Below are 14,422 nucleotides of genomic sequence, written 5' to 3'. Positions count from 1 at the left end.
GTATTGCTTTTATCAGTTGAGATGTGCGTATTTATGTTCATAATTTTGAAAATGTGAGGTTTAGTGTACATTAATTATGCACTCTTTAAGTCCAATCCCTAATTTAAAGTTCGATGTTAATCAGGAATTTAGCTCAGACTCAAAATACTTGACTTGATCTTTGATTCTGCATACATTTAGGAAAGCTAGATGTGCAGTCAGGCTGCACAGGTGAGGGAGCCAGCTTCTGCAGCCAATGCAGTAAAGAAGATTAAATGGCTAGTACCATGAATGGCGCGTTTTCATTTCCTAAGCAGGTATCCCTTTACTACGTAGATGATTATGCACAGCCCTCAGCACAACTTTAGAAAAAGCTCAGAATGACTCTCGTGAACCTATAGGGATACACATTTACACAACCCTCCACATACACTTAAGCGTATAAGCAGTTCTCATAGAATGGCTGCGAAGCCAAGAAACATTCTTTTTAGCACTCAGTGTTGCCTGGCTGATGGAGTAGAGCTAGCAGAGTAGTAATTGGGACATTTTACACGAACCAGTAAAATACATTTATACTTTTTTCAGCGTCTAAAGCACAGATGGCCTTAATGTGCATCCAATCTCTGCCAGGAGCATATAAGGATCTTTAAAAAAGAAGTAATGGACATAGTTCTCATAATTAAGAACTCCGGGTTATAATACTATAAAGTGCCTTGTATTTGTACTAATATATTGTTAAAAAATGCAATAAAAATATTTAGTGTACTTTTCTAACCATTTTATCTTTAGGAATTTATATTTCTTTAGGGTTAATTAATGTAAGTTGCTGTCAGGTGTTCAAGATATTTGTACTATATAATTATCAGATATATACAGAATCAACCCTGTCTCATTTCTTTTTTATTCCTGACTGTTCTATGCACTTCAAAAAATTGTGTGAAAAATTCTGTGAGTGCACAGGATAATTTTTATTATGGGGACAGAGAAGCCATATAATTTTGTTTTGCACATTATGTGTTATGGTGCCAAAGTACACAACGTGGAAATATCACTGGCATTTTAACATTCAATTATATGGTAAAATACATTTGTTTAAAAACGTGAATGATAATTTATTCTGAAATATTGTGAAATCCTTAGAATAAATAAATCGGCAAATATTTCTTGACCCAGCCCTAATCAGTAATAGGCTGCAAAATAAGATAAAGGTTATTAAAATAATCCTTTTATTGAAAGAGAAAATTAGATAAGTTGTGCTGATTGACTCTGAGGCCCTCCTAGGGACATGTAAAATGAAGAATAAACTCAACTTGATCTACTCCAAAAAGCCTGAAGAAATCCTCACAGCTGGAACATCACCACTAATTACATTTTTGCTTTTTGGGTATATTTTGCCAACTCTTTCCATTCATTTATAGTGATGATATACCAGTAATTCCTTAACAAAACTGAAACACATGGTCTTTAAAGAGCATATTTGCTTTAAAGAATCTATTTGGTATTGACAGCTATAAATTTCATTTGCATTGAACCACAGTTCTTGAAATACTACAAGAATTACTTATACAAAATGCGCTGCATTAAAAAACACAGTTTGGCTGTTTTATTTCTTGCTGACTCAGTATAAATTTCTTGCTCTGGGGCATGTTTTCTCCCCTCCTTCACCACATAATCCCAATCCTATTATCCCTTTCCAAAGTGTTCAGCCACCTTGACTGTCCTTCTTTCCTATTTTCTCAACTCAGCGTTCCCTGACTTCTTGATTAGTCCCTGTCTCCTTGTCAAGTCATTCCTGTTTCCAAACCCCCATGTTCTGATTCCAGACAGCAATACATTCCTTTTTTTCCCTCTGTGTTTATAGATAAATTGGCTTACAAGGTATCAGCACAGAAGGGATATTATTGAACCTGGGAGAAAGAGAGGTCCCTAATCTTGTGTTCAAGGGGTGATTCTTCCACTGGCTCTAATTCACCATTATGGAGACAACTCCAACTGCAGTATGCTCAGTGACCCTGTGCAGCAGTGAAGAATGATCTGTAGGGGCTGCATTTTCTTTAAAAGAATTAAAGAAATACTGGAAATGTATGAATTGAAACTCTCTTTTCCAAAAAGGACAAGCATCAAGTTAGGATATTGTATTTTCAGTGGTTAAAATCGGAATTGTCAGTAAATACGAGTCCTACTGTTGATGGGCACCTAAACCTACCTCTAAAGTGGATGTGTAAAACTAGAACCTTACGTAATTTTAGTCTTGTGTAGTCCTTTACATCAAGTGAAGGTGTGCATATTGTGAAGCCATGCCACTTAGGAAAATGGTCTGTAATAGTAGAAGTGATATACAGATGTATGAATTCTTTAAGACCTATTTGTACAGATATATGTGACTGCACCAGGTGTAAAGCAATCATGTGCAATGTACACATCCAAGAAACACATTCTTAGTAGCTATGGTCCTTTCCATGAAGCTTTTAATCTTTTAGTCATATTTCATTATCAGTGAGTTACTATTCCCAAAGTCCTCAGGCAAACATACCAAGCCAAGAAATAGAACTTGGTGGGCAGCATTTACAGTGGTACTGTTAACCATGAGAGCACCAGCCTCTTTGAAATGTTACAGAAACAACAACCAGTTAGTCAGTCTGTATCTTTGATATTCTGCCCTTATTTCCAGCTGCCACAGTTGCAACTGTTTTAATCTCAGAGTATTTGGGTATTGAGCAAGAGGATTTTACTTCATTTTTTCTTTAAATCTGCATGAATTGGTAAACATTTCAGTTCAGCACATGGGAGCCCCTATTCTTTTGTGTTAATATAAATCAATTATACATGAATTAAAATAGAAGAGCTTCTCACACCTGAAACCTCCAACTTTGAGGAAGGTGAAATACAAAACTTTGTACTAAAGGGTGTTTGACAACATAAACCAAAATCATGTTAAGGAAAATGGAATAGATTGTTTCCCACGAAAATGTATACACCAGATTTATGATAGTAAAAAGTGAAAATAGGATCTTCTTTCATCATTCAAATGGTAAGAATGAGCCTGTTTTAGCAACAAATACATGTGAAATATTTTACAGAGAACAAAAAAGCATCAAGATGCATTACAAAAAACCATTAAATGATTACAGAAAGGCAGTAATCTGTAAAGTATTTTTGGAGCCAGCTATTATCACTTGCTTTCAAATCCTGGCAATATCAATATTCTCCAGTTTGATTGGTGGCTGGTCTGAACTTATCCTACTTGCTTGTAGGAACAAAGACAAGAGAATGGCTACCTCTATCCATCTATTATTGTTTAAATAGCTGTCACATCTTCCAGGATGTCTGTTTCCATGTTATCTGGTGAAAGAATAAAATAGAATGGCAACAAACCAAATACAGTGAAAAATGTTCGTTGTATTTGGCCCAAACCAGCTGCTGTTCTCAGATAAAATCTGTTTTGAACAAAAACAGGTGAATTTTGGAAATTCAGTAACAATGGATGGAGTGGATATAGCATTTAAAAATATTTTAAAGATATGTGTCCCATTGAGACTTGCCTTTTATGGTGATTTAGTTCGTATGTCAAGGCACATATTCATCTCTGCTCACATGCTGTAGAGGCTTGGGTAACAGCTTGTCTTATCCTTGTTTATTTGTTAATTTATAACATCTCAGTTCCCAGCACAAGCCAAGGCAGGCCTGGACACTTCTTTGTTCTGCCTTGTTGTTTCCTTTTTTCCCCTTTTCTTTACACTGTTGTGCTCCCAACTCTGACAATGGAATTGTAGGTTGACCCTCTTCCCCCTTTTGCCCCGGCTTGTCTTCGAATGCTTCCTTTGATGCGTTCAGACTGAAAATTCCAGATCTCTGTCTCCCAGCAAGGACTCATCATTTTTGCAGCGTTGCTCTGCTAGTAGGTTAAGAGGAATGTTCATACTTCTTCTGCAGCAGTTTAAAAGATGTTAGGCTAATGATTATTTAGAAACAAAGATATATCATTGCATTGAGAAAAGAGACTTCTACAGGAATGGAAGATTTTAAAATGCCTTAATTACAAGAGGTCATATTATTTTGCTACTAAGATATGTGGTATGTTTTAATTGGCTGTGTTTACAATGTGGTTTTTCTTAAAAATGCATTTTTTCAAGATTCCCTCAATCATTGCTTATCTCACATCCACAAACATCCATGCTTCCTGTGTATAATATGTACATTTGCTCTGTTTCAAACATACTCACACTCAAAGTTTATTTCACATGGGACATCAAGAAAACAAAGTCACATTAGTCTGACTTTTTTTCCTGAGTCGATGTTTCATTAAAGTAAGTTCATAGTAAGTTCAGCTTTCTAGTCTTACCCTTCAGTGTAAATTTGTTTCTGTTATTTATTATAACGTAAGAGTTTGGATATTATTTTGAGTTCATACCATTCTGTATAACTTTAACCTTTTTTGATTTACTTTGCCTATTGCAAAACCATGCCACACATTGTTAGGAAAATCTTTGCAAATGCACAACATGTTTTGAGCATGCACAAAGTACAGCAAATTTAAGATATATTTAACTTTAAAGTAGTAATAGAGTAAAAAAAATTAATCCCTTGCTTCTATGACAAGACCTGTGTTAGGAGCTTTCTAGACCTCAACAATTGCATGGAAGAGCATAGTTTTTAAGTGAATTAAGGCCTGTGGAATTTTTAAGTGGGTCAATTTTATCTAGTGTGTTTTAAAATATTTTGACAATTTGAGACCTAAAATATTAGTACGATTCTAAGTTGCCTTAGAAAGGATGAGAGGTTATTAGTCCATTTCTCTGACAAACCTAGAGGCAGATGATGTCCCTTTTTTAGTTTATTTCATTTATATGAATCAGCTCCACCACGTATACTAGTGATTAGACTTCCTTGCTATACCATGCAAGTCCAATACTTTCACTGAAACCACTGATCTAAAGTAGCCTTTAGCCAAAAACTCAGTGACATAACAAAGAAGATGTTTTGTGATTTTTTGTTTTTTTTAATGTTGGGTAGGAATCATTTGGGAAAGCCATATTTGCAGCAAATGAAAAAAAGTTTTCAGCTGTGCAATAATGTTGTGTGGTGTTTATCAATCTGTTGTCTAACCAGTTTTGTTTAAGGTTTGGGTTGTTTCTTTTGATTAATGAAAGCATAACAATTCTGACAGCAGTTTGGAAAAAAACATTTGGTAATGATTTTTCACACTAGACTAGGATTTGAGAAGATGAACTAGCAGGATGATCTGAGAACAATAAACTAGTTTGTAATATCCAGGAATACCTAATTTATTTTTTCTAATGAAGTGGTGAATATTTATATAATATTTTAAAAGTTGGGAAGAAAAGAAAAAGTTCAGATTTAGGGCCAAATTTAGTATGTTAATACAAAATGACTACGGAGATATCCATGTTGCTGAGGGGTACATCCACAGAGTACGTTTTTCAGAGCCTGCTTTGAATCTCGGTAAGGTAGATAGGAAATAGTTCAGGAATCTACAGCCAGTTTTTCTCAGCACTTTGTGACCTGAATGGAAAATTTAAATACATCTGAAAAAAATCTTTTGTGACTGAATGGGCTGAAGCTTTTCTTGGTCAACATCAATTCATTTCACTAAGCTTACCTTGGCAAGCTTTTGAATGTTGACTTTATGAGAAAGCAGTAATTGTGAGAAATAGGTGACATGAAACAGGGTCTTAGTGTTTGTGTAGGCTACTCTCAGCCTGAACCAGAATGAAGTAAGAAGAGCTGTTTCCATGATAAGACTCATCTCACCAAAAGTAGATCTTTCCATCTGAGCTAGGTAGCTTAGGCTTCTCGTACAGTCAACAGGCACTTCTAGAGGAAGATATGCCTCCTCCTGCAGTCAATGCCTGTGATATTTCAGACAGATTAGTGATGTCTAAAACTGATGTCTGCTTCTCTAAGAGAGAAGAAGAAGAGCTAAGTGGAACCAGCAGATGTCCAAATGCCTGTTTGGGTGTGTCTGTGGAGGGACATAGTGGGTGAGGCTTTTACTCTAGCACTGTAAATACTGGCAACATGACAGAGCTGGTGAGGAGATGGGGCAAGAAAACCGCACCTGAACATGGTTGATGGAGATTGGTTCCTTCTGGAGTAGTGGTGGATAGATGAACTGGGACTCAGAGTTATGGTTTTCTGGTCCTGGGGTCATCAAAACCTATACTCCAATCCTTTATTGCTGCAGATTTCAGTTTTCCTGGTCCTAGACTATGTCTACTTGAGAAAATACTGCACCCCAATCAAAGAGAGAGCTTTTTTTAGGCAACTAGGATCAGAACTTTCATATAATACAATTCCTGAGGTACATGATAGGATAACTAGAGAAGTGTAACTATTTATTGAAACTGTAGTTAAATAAAGTGCAGAAAGAAAGAGAAATTAAAATACCCCCAAACATATATGTCTTACAATGATCAAAGCCCAAATGGAAAAGAGCAAGTCTGACAAAATCTTCTGTAGTCAAATAGCTGTGCAGAAATCTGCATTATACCAAGAGTGTGTTCTGATGTCATTGTACTGTGTTGAGATAGATCAATATGTGTCAGTTAGTGACTGAGCCCTTGGTAAGAAGGGTGTGTGTAGATATATATATCTATATATATGTATAGATAGTTTTCCTTTTGAAGAATTCAGATTAGCATCTGGTGCAAAGAAATTGACCTAAATTTCTGTATCATATCAACAGTATTCTAAAAATATTCCAAAAAGTAAAAAAGAAAAAAAAGGGGGGGGGCGGGTATTGAAGATTCTGTTAATTGTGGGGTTGGGTGTTTTGGATTTTGGGGGTTTTTTTTGTATTTAGTTTATAATCCATTCACAGATTATCTGTGAAGCTTTAATCTTAGACGTCCTCAAGCTGTGGGAGTTTTTCCCATTGTGATGTCAGAAATGATCAGATCTGATTGTTACAAAGATCCCACTAAGGAGTTTAGCACTACTTGTTAGAAGATGTCCGTGCTTAAAAAAATTAGGCCAGTGATTGTAACCACGCTGTTAATTTCATGTATTGTTCAGAGCATGTTTCAATAGTGGGAATCAGGTGTACATTCTTGATTAAAAATGCATTGAGGAGCTGTAGTTTTTCTTGGTGTTGCAGAATCTTCTGAGCTGTAAGTGAAACCATTAAGAGTGGGAAGGGTTAATTGTATGGGAAGCCTTGTATTCAAATACTTCTCATATACAAAATATATGTCATGCCAGAAAATATTCTATTGTCAATCCAAATAGAACACAAACTAAAATGAGATAATTGGGAAGGTGCCCATAAAGTCAGCCTGAATATATTATCACAAGTATATGTGAGATAATATTTGTTTTAAAAAGATTCTATGGCACTGTAAACTCAGTCTCATTAGAGACTGCATTTAAAAGGCTTATAAAGTTACTCATTAATGTTATCTTGTTGTATCTCCACAGCTTTTTCATTAAAGAAAATTCAGCAGAAAGCATTTTCTCCTGATAGCAGGAACCAATTTGCAATAAATGTTCTGGAAACCACTAGGGAAGCCATTACTGAGGTCTAATAAAAACAGACAAGCGTAACTTGTTCTATATTTTTGTTTCAATCACATACAGATGAGACCCCGCTCTCCACACCAACCGCAAGAGACAGCCTTGACAAACTTTCTCTAACTGGGCATGGGCAACCACTACCTCCGGGTTTTCCATCTCCTTTTCTATTTCCTGATGGATTGTCCTCCATAGAGACCCTTCTGACTAACATCCAGGTAGGCCTTTCTGTAGACCAGCTTAAAGGGATGGAGAGGAGCCAGTTGCAGATTTGTCTAAATTAATACAACCATTCTAGCTTAATTAGTTCATAAGATTATTTGGATCAACTAATTTACTGAAACTTTCTAGTAATTTAGGTTTTAAAGGAACCACAGCAAACAAATGAATTTAGAAGCTGTCAGATACAGTACATAAAAATACAGATTGTATATTAAACCACAGCAGAGAATTTGATGAAAATTACATTGGTGTTTTTAACAACATTTGTCTTAAATGCTCTTTTTATTACAGGCTAATGAAATGCATCTTACTGTTTAACTTTATCTCATTTACTAAGCAGAGAAACATTTCTTTAATAAATAGCTATTTTAAATTGCTGGAGTGCCAAGGTGGAAATTATATTTAAAGCTATTTGAAATGTGTCTCCCATAAAAGCATTCACAAAAAGCACTTATTTTATAAATAAGCTCATTTCACTTAAAGAACTGTCTTCAAAGAATAGACTTCAAAGGGTATTACTAAATTTTCTGCAGATTTCCTATTCGGTAGTCATGATGTCTATTGTGTGTACAGTACAGCCTGATTCAAATATTATTTAAGGTATACACTAGCATGCAGCTTGGAGCCAAGATATTAGTGTTTCATATTAGAGTGAAGAATTTTTTTGTCCACAAATTCAGTGATCATGTGTTCCCCAGATGCAACTTTTGCAACAATATGGTTGTATGTTGCATGCAGAAGCAAAATGATAGTACAGGAAATATTGCAGCCATATTGTACTCATTCCAGATAAGCCTTGTCTGTGCAACTACGAGCTTCAAATATATTTGTCACGATATTTTTCCCTGCTCATTCCTGCAAATACATAACATTCTGTTCAGCAAAGGCTATGACAGAGTAGATCCAAATCCTGCTCACTTTACTTTCTTAAGCAATCTTATTAAAATTTATGGCACTTCAGACCCATTTTATGAAAAGTATACGATCCATTCATTGGTGACATTTTGAGATCTAATAATGAAAAAATACTGCTATTTAACAATTAAGTACTGCTGTACCTGCCTGGTCTGAAAGAGCATATTTGTGATTGCTTTTTGTGGTTCTGAGACTTAGGATCTTAAATATTTAAATCATAAACCAAGGTAATTCTGCAACAGTTCGCATTCTTCTAGCAGATCTGCTGGAAAGAATGCATTTTTTTCTAAAAGAAAGCATACAGTTAGCAAAGTATGTAATGTTTTAGCTGTGCATGCATGTACAGGAAAGTTCTTAGTAATTTTTTTGACAAATGTGTGCACTCAATGTCTCTAGACAGCAACCTAATGAGCAAAGCATTCAGCATCAACAGGTTAGCTAATCTTGTGATTGAATATTAGTGCTGCACTACTTCAGGATAAATGACCAGGATTAATTTGCCAAGAATGCATTCAGTTTTGTTTTACAGCAAATATGAATGTGAAATTCAGTCATTGCTTTTTATTTGGCTCGTTTTTTATTTATTGGTTTTGTTTTTTTTAAATAACCCCCGCCTAAACTTATCTGGGGTAAAGAGCTAAAATTAAAGGCAACATTGTAGAGAAACCAGAGACCTCTTCATGCCTTCCCTCACTGTGCTTTTGTACTTACTGCTCCTTACTTTGAGGTTCCACATCACGACAAATTATCTATCAGGGTAAACAGGTGGGACATAAGTCCTTTTGGATTTTTTAAGTATGTCCCCATGTCACATTACATAGTTAAATACATCAGAAAATTACTTAATAATTTTTTTTTTTTTAAAAAAGTATTTTCTTTAAAACAGTAGAGTCTGTTACAATAATGTATGCACAATAGTGGCAGTTTCTCTAATCAATGCCATTTTAAATGGTTTCCATATTTAGCAATTATTGCAATGAGAGGGGACTACCCCAGGCCCACAAATGAATTAAGATAATGACCGACACTTTCAAAACTGAGTTTCAGGTATTTGCCTACAAGTTCAAACTTGTTAATGGGATTTGTGGAAAGAAGAAATTCAGTACTATGGTCCCTCTTTGCAAAAGCATTTATGACTTTGCTAAGAAATGCATAACCGCTACCTGAAACCCATGATACATTTAGTACATGAGTCAGAAGGACTCTTGTCACTGGGTAAATTCCTCTTTGCTCTGCTTTGGTCCAGATGAATTTTGCATTCCTTTCAGTACACAGGTGTGGGTTCAAAGGGGAGGCGGAGCAGTAGGATCCCTCACCCTTCTCTTGTTGCAGCTATGCTAGCAATGGAGCAGATATAACTTTCTAGAAAAGATCATCTGGCCTACAGTCCGTTCCCTGCCTCCAGCACTAAGGTGCTTTTGAAACAGAAAATAGCAGAAATCTGGCCAAAGGCTAGATGAGTGGTTTTGGTAAATGCTGTTCTTTTTTTCCCAGGGTCATGCATGACGAAATACAGATGTGTACTTTCAAAGAAAGGGTACATGTCCGCTTGTGAAATGCAAGTGTACATCTTCATTAGGTCATGGGACTGGGGTGCATGCACAACCTGCCACATGTGGTGATTTTAGGGATGTGATGGTCACGTGAATACATAGGCAAGAAGTTTCTGGCTACACCAGTGTTCATGGACGTGATGGCAGATCCCCTTGTGTATATTCAGTTGTGTGAGGCACAGGATCCAGAGGATCTGTGTAATGCAGACCATGGGTGGCTCCAGAAGAGGTTGTAGAGCCTATCCTGGTTTAAAATAGAACAGAATTAGGGTGCTGTATGGGCAGTAAGTGTTCTAATTTTGACCTTTGTCAGGGTGAGGAGGATCCTAAACCTTGCCATGAGGACAGGGCTTTTGGGTATGTGAGCAAAAATTCCTAAACACTTTTGATATTTGAAATCAAAATGTGCTAAAATTCTTACAGGTGCTGAAGAGCTTAGGTGATGGAACTTGGTGCCTAACCCTGCTTACTTCCATTTTAGAAGTCTGAGTCATTCTTTAAAATTGGCCACTAAACACAAGCAAGTCTGTGTCTTCCATCCATACTAAAGTTAAATGAATAGCCCCTAATCACTAATTTGTAATTTTAGGCAAATGCCAGACAAGCCTTTTTGCTATCACTGTCACCAGGGGCTGCTAGTTGGTTTTATTTCCTTTTGTATATCATATATATGTTTTTCTTATTTCTCCATAAATACTTAGTGAAACAAAAATACAATGTTTATTTATTTGTACATTTAAAGAGAAGAAAATAGCAATATACAGTACCCAGAACAACCAATGTATATTTCTTGCTGAGGACTGCTGAAATGCAAATAATAAACTGTAACAAAATATAATTAAGAAAATACACACATAAAATAAAGAAATAAGATTGGGGACATGTTTGCTTATTCAGATGTATATCTGCACATGTAAAAAGAAAAGAAAATAAATTTCTCCAGAGAGCTTAAATTAATTGATATGTCTGTTCCTTCCCAATGTATATTTGTTGATTTCTTCCAGATTAAATGCTGGAAGTCTTATATGCAACTGCAAGGAGGATGAAGGGTGGTGGAAGGTGGGTCACAGCAAAATGCTGTGTGGGTGCTAATGAGAAGGCTAAAGATGTTTCCATACCCCTTGCATAAGTTCACCTTTTTGAGTCATGGCCTGATTATGCCAAAGTATGTTACAGCCACAGCCTTCCATGATACTGCAGTATTCTTGGGTAATAGTAGTGTTCTAAGCTTTTAGAGTCTGAATCTCTCTGAGCTGAATTTCCATTAATATCTAAGGGATGAATTAGTTGCACACCGATAGCTATATTTTTCTATCAAGACTGTATTATATCAACACAGTATTGGTGCTAAGTTTTTTTAAAAAGACATGTAAAATAAGTTGCAAGTATCCCATTGATATTAATAAAATAAATGCATGATTACAAACTAAATTCTCTTATGAAAACAAAGCAAACTACTGGCTTTATTGCTGTGAGTCTCCTGCACTGTTATCATCCATGACTAACTACACAAGAGAAAAATACTTCAAACACTGGGTAAAGTAAAAATCAAAGTTTTCCTTCATGCTATTTTATTTATCTTCTACTAAAATTCAAGAGAATGATTTTATTTTTCACAGAAGGTATTAATGGAAAAATGGCATTTATACTTGTGCAATATGCAATATGCCTTTGCCTGCGATGGAGATACTCAATCTGCGATATTACAAAAACATCTTTCTAGAGTCACCTGTAGAGATGGTCAAGCTGTGTTATCTTACCTTGCTTATGTTACTAATTCAGTAGTCAGTTATAAATAGCAAACATTCAAAAATTAACCTGGGAAGTGAAATTAACTAAAAATGTATACATTGATATTTTTTTTTGCAAGTCTTTCACTAGATAGATAGTTTTAATGATGAAAGCATAGAAATTATATATCATTTCCTGTCTGAAAAAGAACCAATGTTACTTGAAAGAGTTTTCACCATGAATAGCTAATATTGCAAAAGGAAGCCCCTGAGCTAGAAATCTCTGGAAGATGGGAGATTTGCCTAGGAAAGCTTCACTGTGTGCATGCCTTGTTCTCCTGGTTTTCTCACTGGGGGTAATTGTTGGAAACAAGGTATGATCTTCTAGACAGGCTAGTGGACTAGCTAGTAAGGCCATTTTGTTATCACATACAAATGTGTAGCTAACTAAATTATGTCAGCTGGAACACACTGTAGATGTAGCTAGAAAGAGAAAGAGCTTCTATATACATTCCCCTCCACCCCTTTCAAAATAGGCAACACATAATTTGCATTTTTTTAAAATAATGATGGGTAATCCTGGCTTTAAGGATAAGCTGAGGTTTGATATATGTTTAATTACTATAGGCTCAGTAGATTACCCTTACATGATGGTGGTTTTGGATACACCGGAGAATGGGAAGAAACATCAACCATATATCAGCTTAACTTCTTATTTGGGGCATTTCTGAAGAATTTATCAGTCGAAATTATTAAAACAAGTGCATTAAAGTAAACAAACCAAATCAGAATGATCTATAAATCTCCAGAGGAAAAATGTCCATTTTTGACATTACGTTGAAATAAAAAAAAATTATTAACAGTAACACAGAGGCAAAGAATGGCATGCCATGTTTAAAGCCTGGCTCCAGATAGAGACATACTGTATTAAAAAGAAATCTGGAACCTGAGCATGTTCACTACAATTATCATTATCCAGCCTCCATAACATCTGACCTTCCCTAAAGGGAAATATTTTCTTTTTGTTAATGTCCTGTGTTGCACTGCATTTCCCATTGTCATTGGCAGCATATTGATTTAATATCAGGTTAGAGGATTAGCCATAGCAAATACAAGTTGGACATACTGTATTTTGTATAATCTTTTACAGCTGATCCACTGGGAGAATTAATAGAATTTCATGCAACTCTGAAATTGCTATTCCTGTTCCAAGGGGCACTGATGATTTTTAGATGCTGTACTTTTTAGTTGTTTTTCTCACCCCCTTCTGCATTGAATACAGGGAGATATTGAATGTTTCCAGTATTTTTGCATTAGAGCTGTCATTGGCAGCAACATTACTTTTGCATATGCATCAGTTTGGCTCTAGTGCAGATTTTTTTTCACATTGGACGCCTACTGATGTGCACTGATTTAACTTCTAAAAATGAAACTTAATTTTGTGTAGCTTATAAGTAGTCCCTAGTGGGTCTTGGCTCCAAAAAGCTAATATTTTTCAGACATAATCAGCAGCAATAGGTAATGTATTACCATTAGCTATGTTAGCAGCAAGTATAAAAAAAAGAAAGGTTGGGGGAGGAAGTGTGGTGTAGAAATTCGATAGAAAATGTAATATGCTTTTAGCAACTTCGTACTTTGCAGCAATTCTTAATATAAAATTACACACATCAGTGTTACACTCTAGCATTATTCTCCATGTTTATTCATAATGATTGTTTCATATTTAAAGAACACCAAAATATTGTGTTTTTTCAGCCAAGGACAATAATAGTTTAATAGTAATTTATTTTAAACTGCTACTGATAATACAACCAATCAACACATTAAGTGGTGCCAACATTGGCATCTTGCTAAATAATCTCTAGGCTTTGCACTGAGAGTACATCTTTCAAAGATAAGTCAACAAGAGCAATCAGAGCAGAAAATTAGAATTTGGTATCTTAGAATTAAAATACAGCTAAACTAAAGTTTTAATTGGGGTGATCTAAAAGGGCACTTGATGTAATGATCTCTTTCATTTGTTACTAATTGTTTGTTCCTGATGAAGAAGAAACATGTACATGAATGTAGTTGAATTGAGTAAAGATGGCAGTTGCTTTAGCAGCTCGATTTTGTTGTTAAACAAGACGGATTGTAAGAATTTGGGAGGAGGGTGTTTGCAGCTTTAAACTTACTTGACAATACACTTTTCATCAACAAATACTTTTCACGTAATTTCACTCGATCTGCTTTATTAGTGATTTGGTTGAAACACATGTCCCAGTAAGTGATGAATGGGAGATTAAAATATTCTAGAGTTTAAGCGTAAGCCAGAAGCAGGTATTGATAAAAACACCTACTTCAATTTCTCACTATTTCAAATACATCCCGCATAGAAAACATAGTTTATGATGGTTGTAAATGTGGGACAATATGGCAGGGGAAGGGAACAGAATTCAGGTGGATATTAACTTTTTAAAAAACAGACTGGAAAGGCCTTACAAATATTTCAAA

General features: G+C 35.5%; 1 protein-coding gene across 1 annotated transcript in view; it reads left to right on the top strand.

Moving 5' to 3' along the window:
- Nucleotides 1-14,422, top strand: part of DACH1 (dachshund family transcription factor 1) — a 334,323-nt gene that overhangs the window by 308,833 nt on the left and 11,068 nt on the right. Inside the window, 1 exon segment of the mRNA XM_035892376.1 lies at nucleotides 7,576-7,727. Coding sequence (XP_035748269.1) covers nucleotides 7,576-7,727 — 152 coding nt within the window.

The sequence above is a fragment of the Egretta garzetta genome, unplaced genomic scaffold (genome assembly GCF_000687185.1).
Source record: "Egretta garzetta isolate BGI_Z169 unplaced genomic scaffold, ASM68718v1 scaffold524, whole genome shotgun sequence".
Taxonomy (NCBI): Eukaryota; Metazoa; Chordata; class Aves; order Pelecaniformes; family Ardeidae; genus Egretta; species Egretta garzetta.
The sequence above is the reverse complement of the archived record's forward strand: the minus strand, read 5'-3'. Positions and strand labels throughout refer to the sequence as shown.